Here is an 18,259-nt window from a genome sequence, read left to right as displayed (position 1 = left end):
ACAGTACTTCTTGCTCCAATAAAAAACATGTCAAAGTCATGGTGAGCCTTGAGAAAAGCTCATTCAAGTTGATATGACGGATGGCCAGCTTAAATTACTGATTGAGACAAAATTTACCTGAGCATTTTTATGGGCACTCAAGTCTTCTGTGACTAACACCAGAATTGAGCCTGGTTGAGGTAGAGGCTTATATAAATTGTCAAGTGCGGTGAAAACACACACATGCACACACACACACACAGGTCGGTTTTTTGTTGTTGTTGTTGTTTGTTTTTCTAATAAACTTGGCATTTGGTTTAAAAGGACATCAGGACATCCTGGAAGGGGAAGAGAAGCAGAGGAGGGAGCCAGCAAGAGAAGAAAGCAGGGGCTGGAGGAAACCACTGTCACCACGCATCTAAAGGCTCTGGCCTCCAGAGCACAGATGTGGGCAGGGGGAGTTTTTTAATGAGGCAGCCCACCAGGGCCTCCCTCACCCCTGGCTGCCCTCTGTAGATCTGCAGGCTGAAGGTGGAGCAGCAAGGAATGGGCCTCGTGGTCAGGGACCTGCCACCTCTGGCACTTCTATTTCTCCCTCCTAAAGGATTTTCAACTCTATTGCCCATAATGCCTTTGATCACTTTACTAGCTCTCCTACTGCATGGACATGCAACAAAATAGCAGGGGAAAATATTCTACATAGTTTAGTCATGGGATGAGTTCCTTGCCAGGAAATGTGTTTCCCAGTTTCAGGTTTTCGTCCCAAATGAGCAGCAGGAACATGGACAAGACATTCGTCCTCTTGGGCTCCATTTCTTCGTATGTGAGAGGAGGGGGTTAGGTGAGGAAACTCAGTTGTTTTCTGATTTTATTTATTTTTTTAGAAAGAGAGAGCACATGTGCATGCAAGTGTTGGGGGAGGGCCTGGGGGACAGAAGGAGAGGGAGAGAGAGAGAATCTGAAGCAGACTCCATGCGCAGTGTGGAGCCTGATGCAGCGTTCCATCTCAGGACCGTTGAGATCACGACCTGAGCCCCAAAACTAAGAGTCAGACACTTAACCCACTGAGCCACCCAGGTGCCCCTCTTTTTTGGTTTTAGAGAGATTTAGGAATCTATTTCATTCTAGCCTATTCTATTTGGCTTCTGTTGGCAAAAATATATGTGATTCATTTTTGAAAGAGCACATTTGTTTTAAGAATTTCTCTTTTGAGAGGCAGATTATCTGCTGAGATTATAGGGGGGGAAATGTCCACAAGTACTGATATTCGTTGAAATTAGAAATATTCCAAAAACATATTCCCCTGTTGAAAATCCCCATTGGATTATAACCTTACTGTAGTTGGAATTTTAAAAGTTCATAGACAAAGACAGGCAAACCAACATAAAGACAGGCAAACCAACATAATGGAAAAATACTGAGCTGTCAAAGTACTATTTGTTTGAAACATAAATACAAAACAAAGCAAAACAAACTGCCCAAGACTTTTAAAGGCCCTAGGCTAACCCCCTAGAGAAAACAAACCTCTATCTTAGTGCTTAAGGGATAAATCCTGGCCCAGATCCAAAAATACAAAGTAAAGGGTAGGTAAGTGAGGAACAAACAGATTGGAAAGTATTTCCTTTGCTTCCAGAAACTCCCAGCTCCAAGGAAGTCCCCAGCTCTCAGGTCAGGAATCTCTTGCTTGCTCATATGTCACAATAGAGTCTATAGAGCTTTTAGAGCTCTCCCTGGGCCTCCTGTCCTGTTTAATAGGAAAGGTAAATTTGATCTAAGAAGGATTCTGGGCAAATGCCCCTTGGCCCTCTTCCCCAATCACAAAGTAAGATGAATTTTAGGAGAGTCTAGGAGTGTTTGCCTTGAAGGTCATAGCTCTGCTCCAGCCTCTGGATGGGCCTTCACCTTAGGAGAATGAATTAATTTACATTTTGAAAAGGAATAAAAAAGCAGGAGAGGAGGCATAAGAAGACCAGTGCAAAGGTTCCTTCGTGATTTTGCAGATCTCTGTTTTAAATTGAGGAGTTGCAAAAGTCATTTACACCCTAAACTGGTTTGGCCTTCTTTCACAAGGGCAATTTCATCCACTGGGCACAAGCTGTATGGGAAACAAGGGTTTATCAGAGCTCAGCCATTCGTCCTGGCCTAGTGACTTACAGAAAGTGGGTTCCCAGAGGCTACGATACTGCACCACAGTGGCCGGAACCACACACTTGATATTAGGAGCCCCCTCTACAGCCCACACATATCCAGAACATAGCCAAAGGAGCTAGTTTCAAACACTAAAGGTTTTGGGAGGGGAGCGTTGTTTTTAATTGAAAAATTTTAAATAACTCACCTTCACCGCCAAGCCAATAGGACTCTTGTAGAAAGAAGTACCAAGGAAGTGGGGTTCCATAGTCCCCTAGAAATGACAGGGAAATAAGGAAAAAGCTTTGGTAGTCCTACTACAGCTCTACAAAATCGAGAATTTTTCTATTTGAACTTCAGAGTATAGCTATAGATATCCATAGTTCATAAGCATTACATAGCTATCCATGGGCTACGACACAAAGACTACTCCTTCCAACGTGTTTTAATTTAAAAGTCACTTTTTTTGGGTGCAACAGCTTTCCAAAAAAATATTTTATTAAGAATTTAGGGGCGCCTGGGTGGCTCAGTGGGTTGGGCCTCTCCCTTTGGCTCGGGTCATGATCCTGGGGTCCTGAGATCGAGCCCTACATCGGGCTCTCTGCTCAGCGGGGAGCCTGCTTCCCCCTTCCTCTTTCTCTGCCTGCCTCTCTGCCTACTTGTGATCTCTGTCAAATAAATAAAATCTTTAAAAAAATTAAAAAAAAAAGAATTTAGTCATGCCCTTTCTCAACAATTACCAGATAATAATAATGGTGATGATTGTCACTAACATTTGTTGGATGCTCTTTCCATGGTAGGCATTATATTGTAAGCACTTCTCATGAGTTAAAAATTTAATCCTCAAAACAACGCTAAGAGATAGGTAGTAGTATTCTTGTGGATAAGGAAACAGAGGCACATTGACTTTGAGTCATCTGCCCAAGGTCACAGCTAATTAAACAGAGAGAGATACTGAAATGGGTAATCTCGTTCTAATATCCCTGATCTCAACCACCCCATTCTACTGGATCCCAAGGAAAAGACTCCCAAATTTCTTGTCTAGCTCTCTTCGCAGACTTTGCTTCCTATAAAATGTTAATTTTGTGAGAACACACTATCTTAGCTTATTTAATATTATCCCATGTTCCATGGCCAGCAAACTGTCAGACCTTCAAGGACAGGTTTGGGTCTGTCTTTTTCATCCCTTTTTTCCGTAAAACTAGTGCTAAGCCTCACATACAGGTTCTGCTCAGTAAATAGTAACTGGACAAATTAAAGCTTTAACTTGGCTAAAATAAAGTTCTTGAATTATAGACAAATTGCATTTTCAATCCAACTAATTTTCACTTATTGTATCTCCTTCTAGTGGCATAGTAAGATAGAAAAGCTGACGGAAAACAAGGTCAAATGTATTGCTCAAAATCAGCATTATGGGTTGAATTGTGTCCACCCCCCCCAAAAATCGTCAAAAAGATATGTTGAGGCCCATGGAAGAATGCAAAATAATACGTGGTCTTGTCCCCAGTTCCCAGCACACAGCTCATAGAACCCCTGGGATTCCCTGAGCAATGGGAATGTCTTTTGTTGTTCACAAGGAGCTGAGCCCCTTTTTCAACCATACCTGAATTTATGCTAATGAGGTGACTCAGGGGAGGGTCCCTAGATAGCTTCAGGATGGGGCTGGTCACCAGACCAGACCTGGGAAAAGAGGATGGAAACTTTCAGCCCCACCCTTCATCTTGAGGGAGGAGAAGGGGGCTGGAGAATGAGTCATAAAAACTCTGGAATGAGATTCAGGGAGCTTCCAGGTTGCTGAGCACATCAAGGTCCTGGGAGGGTAGTGCACTTGAAAGCTCCAGGCACCACCCCTCCTGCCCCTCCCTTTACGCATCTCTTCCATTTGGCTGCTCCTGAGCTGTATTCTTTTTTATAAACTGTAACTGCAGGTAGACTACTTTCCTGAGTTCTGTGAGTCGTTCTAGTGAATTACTAAATCAGGGGGTGGTGGCCGTGAGAACTCCTGAATTTGTAGTCAGTCTGACAAAAGCGTGGGTAGCCTGGGCACTGTATTTGCATCTGGCCCCTGAAGTGGGAACAGTCTTGTAGGGCTGAATCTTTCTGTGGGGTCTGTGCTAATTCTGGGGGGTTACTGAACGGGGTAGAACTGAATTGATTGTTGGACACCTGGTTGCCATTAGAGAAATAGCTGATGTTGGGGGGGAGGGTGGTTGACACATTTGGTATCAGAAAAAAAAAGACACCAGAGTCCTAACCCTTGGCCTTGTTTGGAAATAGTTATTGCTAATGTGCGTATTGAGATTAAGTCACTCCAGACTACATGGGAGCCTAATCCAATCTGACCAGGTGTTCTTATAGAAAGATGGCTGTGTGAAGACAGACATACACGCACAGGGAGAACACCGGGTGAAGACAGAGCTTGTTGAAAAACCACCAGAAGCTGAAAGAGGCAGGGAGGGCTCCTTCCCCTGAAGATTCCAGAGAGAGCATGGCCCTGCCAACACCTTGATTTTCTAGTTCTAGCCTCTAGAACTGAGACCACCCCCCCCCCCAAAAAAAAAGTGGTGTTTTAAGCTACCCAGTTTGTTGTGCTTTGTTATGGCTGCCCTAGGAAACTAATATAATCACACGGCTAGGACCCAAACCTGGCCTCCTGGCTCAGCCTAGCAATCTTTCTCCTATTCCAGGGTTGCTGCCTGTATATTTCTCCCAAAAAAGGCTGCCTCAAGATGATGTGAGTTCATCCCTCCCCAGGGACTGGACCCAGCCTCACCCTCCCCTGCCTGCTCCCGGCCACGGCTGCCACAGCACAAGGTGGTTGTTGGTTGACTTGGAGCCCACTCAGATGGAAGTGGGACTTCTCTAGTTACCAGGAAATACTAATCCAAAGGAAAATCTGATTTCTACAAAGCAAATATGAAACTATGTGAACACCCAACTTTGATTCAGGAGTTGCTTTTCAATGCTGCAGATTAGTCAGGTGTTTATTCAATGTCCACCAAAAGTCAGGCACTACTTGTGGCATCAAGCCTATAATATTAAACAAAACAGACTGGGCCTGCTCTCATGGGGTAGAGAGTCAACATGCAAACAAGTAAAGATATGTCATGTCAGAGAGTGATGTCGCAAACATAAAGTGCTTATGTCTAAGCACTGAAGGACTGTGATTTATATACGGGTAGCTATTTAGATACTCGCAATCTGGAAAGATCCCAGTGACATGGTGACATCTGAACTTAGACCTGAACAGAAGCGAGGAAGTAAGCCTGCAGGTATGAGGGATGCAGAAACACGCTGCAGGCAGTGAGCACAGGTACAAATGTCCTGAGGAGGAAATGCACTGAGTGTATTGAAGAACAGTCAGTGAGAAGGTGGATGTGGCTGGGGCAGAGAACATGAGGGAGAAGGGAAAGACATGAAATGAGGAAGACAGTTAGTTGGCTGCTGATAATGAAGCATCTTATAGGCCAGGACTGGGACACTGGGTTTTCCTCTGAACAAGAGGAAAAGCCACCGCAGGGATGCGAACAGAAGATAGATATCATCTGACCCAGCTTCGGAAAGGATCACTGAACACAGTGTGGAGAACAGACTGGCAGGCAATGATTATGGAAAGAGGCTTGGACTGGGATGGTAGTGGTGGAGGTGGTGACAAGGGATCAGATTCTGGACCTATTTCTAAAGTAGAGACACCAGCACTCACTGATGGATTTTTGACTTAAGCTTAAGTTTCAAATGCTGGCTCTGAAGGCCCAAATTGAAAGAGCTTAGAAAGGATAAGATTTAAACTAGATGAAAGGTGAGGGAAGGCTGGGGATCTGAGGAACCCAATATCAGTACCTTTACCCTATGGGAGTTGACCCTTACCTGGAAACACCTGGTCAAGGTACCAGGCAAGCAGGCCATATAGAGCAGCATCGAGGAGCATCATCTTCATGGACATCAGGAAACTGAATTCATCCCCTTCCATGGGACTTCTCCCAATATTGCTCCACTGCAGCCCCAGGCCTTGCTCCTCAAAGCGAGCCAGGTACTCAGTGCCAAACCCAAATGCCACAGGAGACAGCAGGCTCTGCAGCGAGGCAAAGAGGGCACACTAGATGAACGGTGGACTTTCACCCCACCCAAGAGCACCCAGCTGTCCACAGGGTAGGGGCGAGGGCCAAAAGAGTGGTCCAGCTTGTGTCCAGGTATAAGGATAACCCAGGGAGGGCATAAGGCAGTTTTCCAAGAAAGGGAATTCTGGAAATGCCCAGGGACCTCACACAATACTCATGAAGCCACCTCCCATCTGTTCAATGGAGTATAGTCGTGTAACGGGAAAAACAAACACCACAAAAGCACAACGTACCAAAGGACCAAAGGTGCTCAGGTTTACCTTCCTACCATTTCCCCCTTCTTCCTACCTCTTTCTTGAGATCACACAGTTCTTGATAGAACAAAGAAGATAACTTGAGCTATTTTGTGTGACTCCCTTTAGAAGGGTCCACAAAGTCATTAGTGTCTTAGGGTGCCAGGCAAGGGATGGTCCTATGATCTCCTAAGGTCTAAGAGTGAGGCCAGAAGAACCTCAGATTCCACTGATGTCATCTTTTCTCCTCTCCATACTGAGACCAATCTTTTCCTTGGGTTTTCGGTAGAAAGAACAAGTCAACTAAACAGGTGGTGTGCAAAAGGAGTTTGAAGAGGAGGGCCCCCAGCCAAGTCCCCACAGGTGGTCACCAGCATGGCAGAAAGAGCAATTGGCTATTCTCATTTCCTCTGCTCAGAGGTCTCTCTGCACTTTGTAGGACCCAGGGTGGGGTTCAAACTGTCTAGAGAAGGAAAAGATTCCCCAGCTGTATATTCACAAAAGCCATTTTAAAAAGTCTCAGCTCAGCCCCGGTCCACACACTGCCAGAACTATAGTTTCTTGGTGGATCCACACTCCCACGAAGCTAGTTGTGGCCTCAAAGTACTGATATCTATCCAGGATATTAAGTTAGTCCAGTTCTGTCCATAGGCTGAGTCGTAAGGATTTTTTTGCTACCAGCCCACTGTGATCGTTTTAGAAAACTGGTGTTATAAATAGCAGCAACTGATTTCTTGTTTAACATGGGAAATAAAAGGCAGATGCCCTGGCAGCTCTGTAGCCAAATCAGTTTGGGTTATTAGAGCAGCTTATATCTTAGCTCTTTCCCAATAAGAAGCAGGTGGTAGTCTTTTCTTGACACCACTGCATAAAGAACTGTAGAGGGAAGCTCTGGAGGACAAGGAAAGCTGCACCCTGGGGAACCCAGAAGCCAGTTAAGCCTGGTTAATGAAGAGGGTGGAAATGGCCTATTTGAAACTGATTAGAGAAAAAGACAGTGATGTTAGTTTGGGAATTGTGAACCAAGATGTCTGTCTCTCAAACAATCAAAAGTCAATCTCTAGAGTCCTTTCCTGGCAAGAGGGCTTGGCTCCTAACTGGTTCATTTCTGTACTCCTTTCTGCATATAGTAATACAGCGTGACAAAGACCCCCTGTAAACTACTGGATTCAGGTTTTTTATGGAGAGAAACAAATTCTTTTAATGAATGGAAACATCTCTCTGCCCTGAACAGTTGGGGGCACGCTCCCTTCCCTCTGCATCTTCTCACATGCTTCAAAAAGAAAAGTGAATGAAATGTCCCAGGCTGTTTCCCTCTTGTGGGAACACAAAGGACCCATGAGTTAAACTGGTTTTTGATTGCTTCCCAGGACAGACTCATCAGGCAGGTTTGGAAAGGAGGGGCTGCTGGGTAGCTCGGGATGAAGAGAGCCCCAACTTTTGCCCCTGTGCCTTTTTATACCTTATGTCCTTTGGGCCCACAAGGCAAGGTGGATCCCCACAAAGGGCAGGCCAGTTTTCCAGAATGACTACAGATGCCTTTGTGAAAACATTTCGCATAGCAGGAGCAAGCCTGAGGTCCCTCACCACAGCCATCTTGAGGTCAGCCGTCATCCGGTCCTGCCAGGTGAAGCAGAGAATGTGGGGCAGGTAGAGGGTGAAGTAGATGACTCCACTGCAGGCGGCTGCCAGGCTGGCCCTGGAGAAGAAGGTGCTGAGCAGGAAGCACTGCATGATCGTGGCCGTGGAGAAAGCCAACAGGAATAGGAAGAGGATGAATGGATCACTGTAATGCAGGATCCTTCCATGCTGAAACCAAAGAGACCCTCTGAGTCAGTACTTTCCACCTGTATCCAGGGCACATCCCTCCCAGGGGGCAACCTCTGTGCTGTGATTCTGGGCCTTCAGAAGCCTTCTACTCCAGAGTGATCTCTCCCACCGTCTCTCGTGGGTGCCAAATTTCCACAGTTGAGACTCAATGCTGACTCATTTCTTTTCTGCCTGGAAAGGGAGAACCCTTTGCACATACAGTCATGCTGTATTGGGCTCTCCTAAGAGCAGCTTCTCCAGATAGTCCACAGAATAGGGCTAGATCATCTATGTGGACTGCGGCTCCCTGGGCAGGAAGTGGGAGTGGGGAACATGCCATGATACCTGGGTTCCTGGCAGATGGGGACACTCTGAGTGTCTTTTACTCCTCTGAGTACTGGTCTCCCTGGGAGGGCACCACATTAGGCTGCCTATCAGCATGAGTAATCAGCATGAGTATCAGCACTGAGTAGATGAGGGACAAAAAGGGAGGTAGGAGACTCCCCTAACAATCTGTAACATTTTGCTTTAATTAAGGTCTGGCCTGCTGACTCAATCATGTGTAGTTATATTCTGAGATTTACCACTCACAATAGTGAAAATATCAGCAGTTAATCCATATCACTTGAAAGTAGATTAATCCTCCCCCTTTGTCACTATCATACAAATACATAGAACCTGGGGCAATATTCAGTATCTTGGACATTATTAACTCATGAGTCAATCACTTTGGCTATGTAGAAAATACGACCAAATTAACAATTTTCACTAAGTGAGCTGCTGCCCACTTCCATTACAGGATACACTGAAATGTTCAAATTTATTAGGCCTTCTTGGTCCTCCTTTACTACACAGACCTCCTATGAGGAATTTTACCCTTTGCGCAGAACTCCAAATACATATAGATCATCTTGTTCTTTTCTTGGGAACATAAAAGTACACATAGATTCATCTCTTAAATGGGTTCTAATCAATTGTTAGTAGTGTCCTAAAGCACTGGGTTCTTAATAGAAAAGAGAGACAATGAGCGCTATCTGTCATGCGTGTGCAAGAGCTGAGAGGAACAAATGTGTCACCTGTCTGCCATTGCTACTCTTTCTCCCTCATTCACACTCTTGTACCTGCCAGGCACAAACGGAACAGACTGAAAAACAGAATAAAACAAATGACAAAGGAGGGTGGAAGAGGGCTATGCTTAACTAGAACCAAACTCTGAGGAACTCTTTATGAAAATCAAAATTAGGACTCAGAGCTCCTGGCTTTGTGTGTCAAAGAGCTCTCCACATCACCCTGGAAAGCTCACTCCTTTTACTTAATCACACAGCCCAGTAAAAGTAAGCCCACAGCTGAATACCTGACTATGGTTGGAAGAACTTTAAGATGGTTGTTGGTATTCTCAGAAGAATAAAGTCCGTTTCTTATCCCAGCTCAAAACAAAGTCCCACAAGCTTCTAGGCCCATACAGTCTCTCAATGACTTCAGGCAGAGATTAAAGAAAATCACTGGGTTGACCCAATAGCCTCACAGGCCTTGGCTTCCTCTAATGACCACTTTTCTTTTCTGTTCCTAATAGCCTGAATAACTGGAACCTTCCCATTGTCCTAGCTTCCAGCTTCTTTCCTGCATTGTTGAGATGGGAAGGAAGGACAAGGCAAAGATGGGAGTGTCATTCTAAGGAATCCTATTTTGTGTGCAAAGCTCTGTTTCCGTCATCCCTGGAACAATATTCTGGTTCCCACAAGGAGAAACCCCTTTGTGCAAGAAACTATTGGTGAACATTCTTTACCTCACATCCTAAAAGCTTTGAAGTCTTAATGCCCATTCTTAGGAAGGCAGATCCAATGTCACTGAACAGACATTTAAAGATATCATACATGTTTATGCACTTTGCATAAGTCAGACACTTAGCATTTTGACTCCTTTAATTAGGAGGGCACAAAACATCTTGGAAATAGGAAAAGGGGCAGACTGAAAGATGGGAAGGAATAAAGGAGCCCTAGAAGAACACAAGGAACGCAGCTTCTTCCCCCATCTTCGTGGATCTCAAGGACCCTGCAAATTTAAAGCTAGTTTGCTTGAGCAGAATGATCTCTCTATCAGCATTGGTTTTGATAGGGCTCTAGCACAGGGTTTGACTAAGGCTGAAAACAAACCCCTTCTGAATTAGTACATCTTACTGCAAAGAGGTGGGGTAGGATCTGGTTTAACTGAATATCTGCTGGATGGACAGGATATGTGACGGAACATTCCTGGCACTAGTATGGTCCAGCATGGGATGAAACACACCCTTAGCGAGAGTCTATGGTTCAGCACACATATTGCTCAGTGTAGAGGGGCACTTAATATGATTATGGTAGAAAAATGAAACAAGCTTGGTAACATCATAACAGGAACATACAAAGCCTAAAGTCTGATGTTTATACCAAATCCCATCAAATAAATATTAAAAGCTACCCAAATTTATGAACTTGTCATCTAACAAGTATAAAAGATCATCTACTGTGGAGGAACTAAAAATGGAGGGAAAGAACATATTATGAAATAATGTTTTATTTCCAAGTCTAGCTTGTGAGGGAGCTGCAGGTTTGCAGATGATGGACCTATGTGTGCTGCCTGCAGCTACAAGAATTCCTACCGCTGAGAAAAGACACACTCTAAGTTCTACTCTTTAAAATGCTTTGGATAATTTTCAGACAGCAGAACATCTTTGGTCAAGCCATGAATGGTGTGACCATGATGGTAATGAATAAACAGTCTAGTTCTGCTCTCCTAATATAATGAAAAGGCTCTTCACATCCCAACCTCATCTGCTGGTTGAGACAGTAATCCCAGGAAAACACTCTTTGTACTCATTTCTTTTCTGCCTGGAAAGGGAGAACCCTTTGCACATACAATCACGCTGTATTGGGCTCTCCTAACAGCAGCTTCTCCAGATAGTCCACAGAATAGGGCTAGATCATCTATGTGGACTGCGGCTCCTTGGGCAAGAAGTGGGAGTGGGGAACATGCCATGATACCGGGGTTCCTGGCAGACGGGGACACTGAGTATTTTCCACCTTGGCTGAAATGACTGGGCAGCTGCATGTGGCCACACTGGCTGAAATGGCTGGCTAGCTACATGTCAGGCCATCCTTGGTGGCCAGATGACTAATGCAGGCATGAGTTCATTAACAGGAGGAAAATGGGAGGTACAATATTATTCAAGATTTTCTGGGCCTTCTCCATCTGGCTTACCATGATAAATATGGTCAGAAGGAAGATGCTCATTGACATGATAGAGAAGCTGTCCAGGAACCACGTACACCAAATCACTGCATTGGAGACACCCTGATTTTTCAAGGTCTCCTTCAGTCTCAACTCCTTCTCCAAGACGATGCTCTTTACAGTCATAGAGACAGAGTAGATCCAGGCCAGCACCATGAAGATAGGGAAACAGCGGTTCAGGATGATCATAAAACTGAAGCAAGAGGAGAGAAGCAGAATCGTAGAATGCCCTGTACCTGGTAGAGGTGGAGTAAATGTTGGTTGATTGGATGTGTTGAGAATAAAGCCCAGATGGAGGGAAAGGCAAAAAATCCCCACGGGTATTCACTGGGCTTGACTCTTTGAATGCACTGCACTTTGCCCTGAAGGATTACTTGTTCCTCAGAGCAAGAGGGTAGCTTTTTGGTTAGTCCAGATGAATGCTCTACAGGTTATATGCACAAAATAAAATTGTACTCTATATGTTACACAATATAGACCTTCTTGCAAGATCTCTTGGGAAAGAACTGAAAACCTGATACAGTTGTGACTAGAACAGATACAGGTCAACTGACACTGAAGTCCAAGAAGGCTAATCACAAACAAAGGGAACTGGTATTGGTGCTAAGAGCAACAGTGGGGCCCCCCAGGGGCGTCAGCCACCTTAGCACTATCTATCCCAGAGGATCAAACCGAAGTTATGCAGGAAGGGGCACAAAATAACTATTCAGTGTGGCACTTTCAGAAGACAAGTAACCCATCAATAAATTGATCAGTGATCCAATAGCAGCTAACTCTACCAGCCGTGTGCCAGTAGAGGAATTCCATGGATATTCATTCTAGCAAGCAGGATAGATTTGATATTCTGGAATTACTTCACTGTGAACTTTACACATATTTCCTCTGTGCCTGATGTGCTAGTAAAGCCCTTGGGATTATTATGTAGTAAAAATTGTTGGTTGTCACAGGAAGGGCTGATTCCAGGGCAGGAGGGTTCTCAAGATGGCCTTAAGGAGAGAACCAGAAATTCATAAGGCCTGCACTTCTGGGACCTGCCACCAGAGGGCTCTCCCAGTCTAAATGCCTAGACTCCCCGCTGCCTCCTTATTGTGTACCCCACTACCCTGCCAAATACTCCCATTCTGATCCTAAAGGTGGAACTGGGCTTTTGCCCCTGGCTCCACATCCCATCTCTATCATCCAAACCCAAACTGACTACAGAACAGCCGCTGTTATCTCTTTAGTCTTCAGTAGACTTGAGGAAGGGAACCATTGGACTAGGGTGTGGAGGGAGGGTTTCCTGTGCACATACTGGGCTTTATCTTAACTGTTTGTCAGGTGGCAATTTAACTTTTCCTTTCTTCAGGCTGTGAGTGTTTCTCTCCTTCCTGAACATTACTGACACAATGTGCACTATGGTGAACTTCCCAGTGTTTTCCTAGAGGTTGAACCCTAAGCCACTTGTAGGTATGGGCTCCTGTCCTGGGTATATTCCCGCCCCCATCCACCATGGTAAATGAGCCCACCTAATCTGCTCTTCTCTGTCCCTCTCTCTAACATCCCCCAAAAACACCTTGAGAAAATAGTAGCCTACTTGCTTAGCTTGCTACTGGCCAACAGATGTATAAGCCTGGAGGTGGGGGTGGGCAGGAAGGGAGGGTTCCAGCTCATCCAACACATTCCTCTACCTTTTCATTAAGCATGCACCATGGGAATGTTAATTAGGGAATGAGCTGCATTATTCTGAGGCTCCTAGGAACCAGACCTACTTGCAATGCAGAGTCCTAATTTGCTGATTTGGCAATCATTGGGCAAACACTCTGACCAGAACTCTTCCACATACCAAACATACTACGTAGTGGAATCTTAAAAAGCCTTTGTCCCCTTTCCCAACCTCACTTCCCTTGCTTTTATTTTCACCTTCCCTTTCCCACCCACAACACCAACTCCTTTCTCCCTGCCACTTCCCTTGCCCATCTGGCCCTGCCTGTGGTCTGGGAGAAGCCACTCATCATTCAGAGCTCCATTCACTTCAAGCTGGCTCCACTCCCTGGGTTTCTTTCCAAAGAGACTGAAGCCTGGGGAGTACTCCCATCCCACCCCAGCAACCTGATTAGTGTGTCTGGGAGGGAGATTGGAAGCCTCTGACTCACGAGTCATCCACAAAGCAGGGGTAAGGCATCTGCTGGAGATAGATTCCAACTGGAACCTCAACCTGGGCCTGACTCCTTGTGATCCCCCGTTCAATCATGTCCTGCAGATAGGCAAACCCTCCCCAGATGTATCGGAAATCTTCCACAGGATCAGCTCTGGGACCAGAATCCCAGTACCTACAGAGAAACCAGAGGGTGGGACAATGGTTGTGAATAAGAATGGCAGCCGACACTTCACAGCACAAGGGGACTCGAAACTCACTCTTGAAACCTCTCCCCTAAAATGTTCCAAACCAATTCTATTTTCTAGTCATAGTTTAAATCTCAATTATGACTAATGGCCACTGTTACTTGTAATGGCTTTAATTCAAGGACTCTACAATCAGCTTTATAAAATATCTTATCTCTTCTTAACTTAATCTTACTGATTTTTAGGCTGAGTCCTGTCTCAATCCCTCACTCTGTACCAAATGTAATTTCCCAGTGACTTTGGAGAAACCTCATCTGCAGAACATCTACATGAAGATAATTCAATACCTAGAGGTTTCCATCTCCAAATTGCCCAAAGGCCAGCCAGGGACAAGTTCTAAATTGAGAGCATGATGACAAGGTAAATGAGCTTTCCTGGTTCCACCAACTAACAGTGCCAACTGGTTCGTGAGCTTAGTTCTCAGATACCCAAGTGTTTCTGTGCCTTTCCAAGTAACCCTTCTCTCCCTACAAGGAAAAGGAGACCTGAGCCCAGAGGAGCCTCTGCTCCTTGCCACATACATTCCTGGGATGCACAGGGTCTTTGAGATTGCCTGACACATCACCTGTCTTTGATCTTATTGGTTTTCTCCACCACATCAATGTCCATCCGGATCTTGTACTTCACGTGGGGCGGTAGGGCACTGGTCCAGGGATATATATCAGGGAACACGACACCAGCCCAGAACCTGTTTTCTTCCAGCAGAGACAGGGCTCGTTGAGTGAGCTGAATTTCATCATCATAGCTTTCAAACTTATCCAGGATCAAGCACTACGGATAATCACAAAGATTGAGAGCATTGAAGAATATCAACAGCAAAGACTCAACTGTAGGAAAAGGGCAGGGGATAAGGGCTGCTGCTCTGGGTGGGGGGGGGAATGGGTCAAATGCAAGGAGATCTAGAAACTTACTGTTTGCTCAACTGTGAGGTCTGGTGTCACTCTGTCCTTATGTATAGATTTGGGGATAAAGGGGGCTTACAAACGCCAACCTGCTCTCACCCCTGCAGATTTAGTGAGGGCTGTCAGAGGCTGTCCAAATATGCAAGTCTTCAAAATGACAAAAAGACTCCCAGCTCTCACTCCCCAGCATGGGGAGGCAAGGGAGTGGGGTCACGCTGGATACAGGCTGCTTTGAAGATCAGAAAGCAAGCCGATAGAGCTTTTTTTTTTTTTTTTTTAATATTTTTTATTTATTTAACAGACAGAGATCACAAGTAGGTGGAGAGGCAGGCAGAGAGAGAGGGGGAAGCAGGCTCCCTGCTGAGCAGAGAGCCCGATGTGGGGCTCGATCCCAGGACCCTGAGACCATGACCTGAGCCAAAGGCAGAGGCTTAACCCACTGAGCCACCCAGGCGCCCCCAAGCCGATAGAATTTTAAAGGGAGAGAGAGAGAAGCAGTCATAGCAGTGAACCTTCCTGCTTCTCTGCAAACACACAATGGTGGCCAGCTGAGGGAAGGGCAAGGAAGAAGAAAGAAAATAACAGAGAACCAAAACGATTTAGTCAGAGAAATCATTTCCAGTTACAGTTCTGACAGGTAATGTGGATGGATGAGGAATTTCCTAATAGGTCTTCTTTCTCCCCACTGGAAGAGAAAAAAAATCATTATCTACAGAAGAGCAAAACTAAGATTTTCTTTTAATTTGAATATTGGGGGTTGTCCAATAAATCTATAGATTTGTTAAAGTATTAGACTACCTGGGATCTGGTTTTTCCTTAACCTCTTGTTCCTATAATACACTAGGATTATTGTGTCAATGTTTCTTTCTTAGAATGTAACTCACAAGAGGTCAGATGGCCTTGTCTTGATTAATTTGTTCAGCCAGTACTTACTGAAGGCCTGTAATATGCCAGAGCCTACTTGGCTCCAGGGATATAAGGAGGAAAGATAAAATCTCTTCCTGAAAGAAACTCTAGACTTAATGAGGGAGAGGTGTGGAGGAACCAACAATCATAATGCAAAATGACAGGGCTCTGATGAAAGCAAGCTCAGGGTAGTCTGGGAGCCATCAGTAGTAGTTAAGTCTACCTGAAGGAGTGTGGGAGGGCTGCCTGATGGAAGGGACTCATGAGTAGGACGAGGATGAGAAGAAATTAGCCAAGGGAAGAGAGCACGGGGAAGGTCAGCTCCAGCCCAGAGAACAACACATGGGGTTTCTGGAGACCTGTAAGAAGAGAGCAGTTTCCCGTCCTTGGCTGTGCTTAGAACCACTGGGGAGCCTTAAAAAGACACCTACTCTCAGGGCCCACTCCAAACAATGAAATCAGACTCTCAAAAGTCAGGGCCAGGGCGTCAGCACTGTGTTGAATGCTCCTTAGGTCTTTGCACTGTGCGGAGAAGCAGAAGTAACCAGAGGTGAGCGGTGAGAGGTGAGCACTAGGAAGGTGGGTGGCGACCCCATCAGTTGCCCTGCAGACTTGCAGTGTAACCAATCAACAAGGGGCTTCCTAGGACATGAAGCTCTCCATGCTAAAACCAGGAGCTTTCCAGGCAAATTCTAAAAGGCCCTAAGAATCCAGTGGAGGGTTTTAAGCAAGGGTAGGACATGTGAGATCCAATTGTGTTTCTAAACAATCACTGGTGGGGGCAGGAGGGGAAGCAGGAAGCTTGGTTAGAAGACTGTTGTAATACAGGCTTAAAGAAACACATTATCTCACGCAGAGCCTGTGAGTTACCTGGAATCCTCAGTTTACTGAAGAGGAAACTGAACTAGAGGAGACCTGCCAGAGGTCATACAGCTAGCATGTGGCTGGCCCTGGATTGCCTCCCCAGCTTCCAGAGGCCCAGACTTCTCCCCACCCCCTTCTCCATATCAGGAGCACGGGTACAGCCTGCTCCACTACCCTCCACGTGCTCCCAACTGTCCTATAGGGTAGCACAGTTATTATTTATCCTCCCTTTGCAGCCCAGGGAACTTAGGCTCCAAGAGGCTGAGTCACTTCCCCAAAGTGGTGGATTAGGGTCAAAGCCTAGTTCATTTGATACCACAACTCATACCAGGAGAAGTAGAGAAGCGAGGAAGGTGGACAAGTCATAAGGAGCTGTTCAGAGGGCTGAGCTCCCGCCAACCTGGTAAGAAGCAAGCAAGCCCAATTCCTTCACCCACCCCAGCACTGCTAAGTCCCCCTCAGGCAGCCTCAGAGGGTGAGCCAGAAGCCTCCCCATGCTGAGAAGCTGAGTCTGAACAACAAAGGACTGCAAACCCCACCCTCTTTGGTCTTTGGGCCTCTGGAACTAAACTGTCCCACCTCAGGCTCCATATCCTGAGAGAAGGTCCCAGGTAATGTTTTCAGTCTTCTAGATAAAAAGAAAGAAAGTAAAAGAAACTGTTAACATTCTAGCTGATGTGGGAAAGAGGAACACAGGTAATGAGAAAATAACAGAGGGCCAAGGCTTAAGTGACACCGTACTAAGAAGATCGATGTTCTAAATGGAAGTGGAATTTCTTTAAAAAATGCCAGTAAGTATAGTCACATATCATAAAACTAAGAAAAATAGGAAATTCTCTTTACCCAGCTCTTCTTTTGCAAACAGACTTCACCCAGTCTAATGCTGGTTAGTCCTTTAATGAGATAAAGGACTAAAGTACCTCATGACACCGAAAGTCCTTAATACATGTTTATTTCTTCCTCAGAATAACACAGGGTTTGCTATTTCATGGTTTTGGTTTTGGTTGTTTTGTTTTGTTTTGTTTTGTTTTTGGTGGGGAATATAGACTTTCACCACAATTGAAGACCAAGGGCCTGGCTGCCAGGATTTGTCAGTACTTAATAGCACACTGTGGGGACAGAGAATTGGCAACCAACCTGCTTGGGCAAGGATGCATCAAAACTAAACTGCTAGAGTACATTAAAAAAAAAAGAAAGAAAGAAAAAGAAACATGTTTAAGCTTCCTCTGGGGAGAGGTTATTCTACAAAAATGAGTAATAGGAGAATCTCATTTTTAAAAAAAGGATCAGTTTGGGAACACCTGGCTGGTTCAGTTGATGGAGCATGGGACTCCTGATTTTGGGGTTGTGAGTTCAAGCCCCATGTTGGGTGTAGAGATTACTTAAAAATAAAATCTTAAAATAAATAAATAAATCGGTTTAGCAAGTTTAGGTCTGCATATATAGAATTTTAGTATTTAATTTGAATTTAAATTAAAGTGAATTTGAAATTAACTTTCTAAAATGAAAAAGTTATTTTGGAGATGGAAATTCTTCTTTGTGGTTTCTTTTAGCGGAGGTGAGTTATGACACACACATGGAGTATTCTACCAATTCACTCACAGCATCACAGAGCATTTAGACAGGAGTCAGAGAGGTTTTATGATCTAATGTCTTGCTTCAGAGGGAGAAACAG

General features: G+C 45.0%; 1 protein-coding gene across 1 annotated transcript in view; it reads right to left on the bottom strand.

Annotated features, from left to right (window-relative positions):
* ABCA4 (ATP binding cassette subfamily A member 4) overlaps window positions 1-18,259 on the bottom strand; it is a 105,055-nt gene that overhangs the window by 59,952 nt on the left and 26,844 nt on the right. The window contains exons 7-12 of the mRNA XM_047727670.1: window positions 14,478-14,683; window positions 13,663-13,839; window positions 11,501-11,723; window positions 8,045-8,266; window positions 5,974-6,178; window positions 2,315-2,380 (exon numbers count right to left, since the gene is read on the bottom strand). Of these exons, the coding sequence (XP_047583626.1) occupies window positions 2,315-2,380; window positions 5,974-6,178; window positions 8,045-8,266; window positions 11,501-11,723; window positions 13,663-13,839; window positions 14,478-14,683 (1,099 nt within the window). The remainder of the gene's footprint in view (window positions 1-2,314; window positions 2,381-5,973; window positions 6,179-8,044; window positions 8,267-11,500; window positions 11,724-13,662; window positions 13,840-14,477; window positions 14,684-18,259) is intronic.

The sequence above is a fragment of the Lutra lutra genome, chromosome 4 (assembly GCF_902655055.1).
Source record: "Lutra lutra chromosome 4, mLutLut1.2, whole genome shotgun sequence".
Lineage (NCBI taxonomy): Eukaryota > Metazoa > Chordata > Mammalia > Carnivora > Mustelidae > Lutra > Lutra lutra.
The sequence above is the reverse complement of the archived record's forward strand: the minus strand, read 5'-3'. Positions and strand labels throughout refer to the sequence as shown.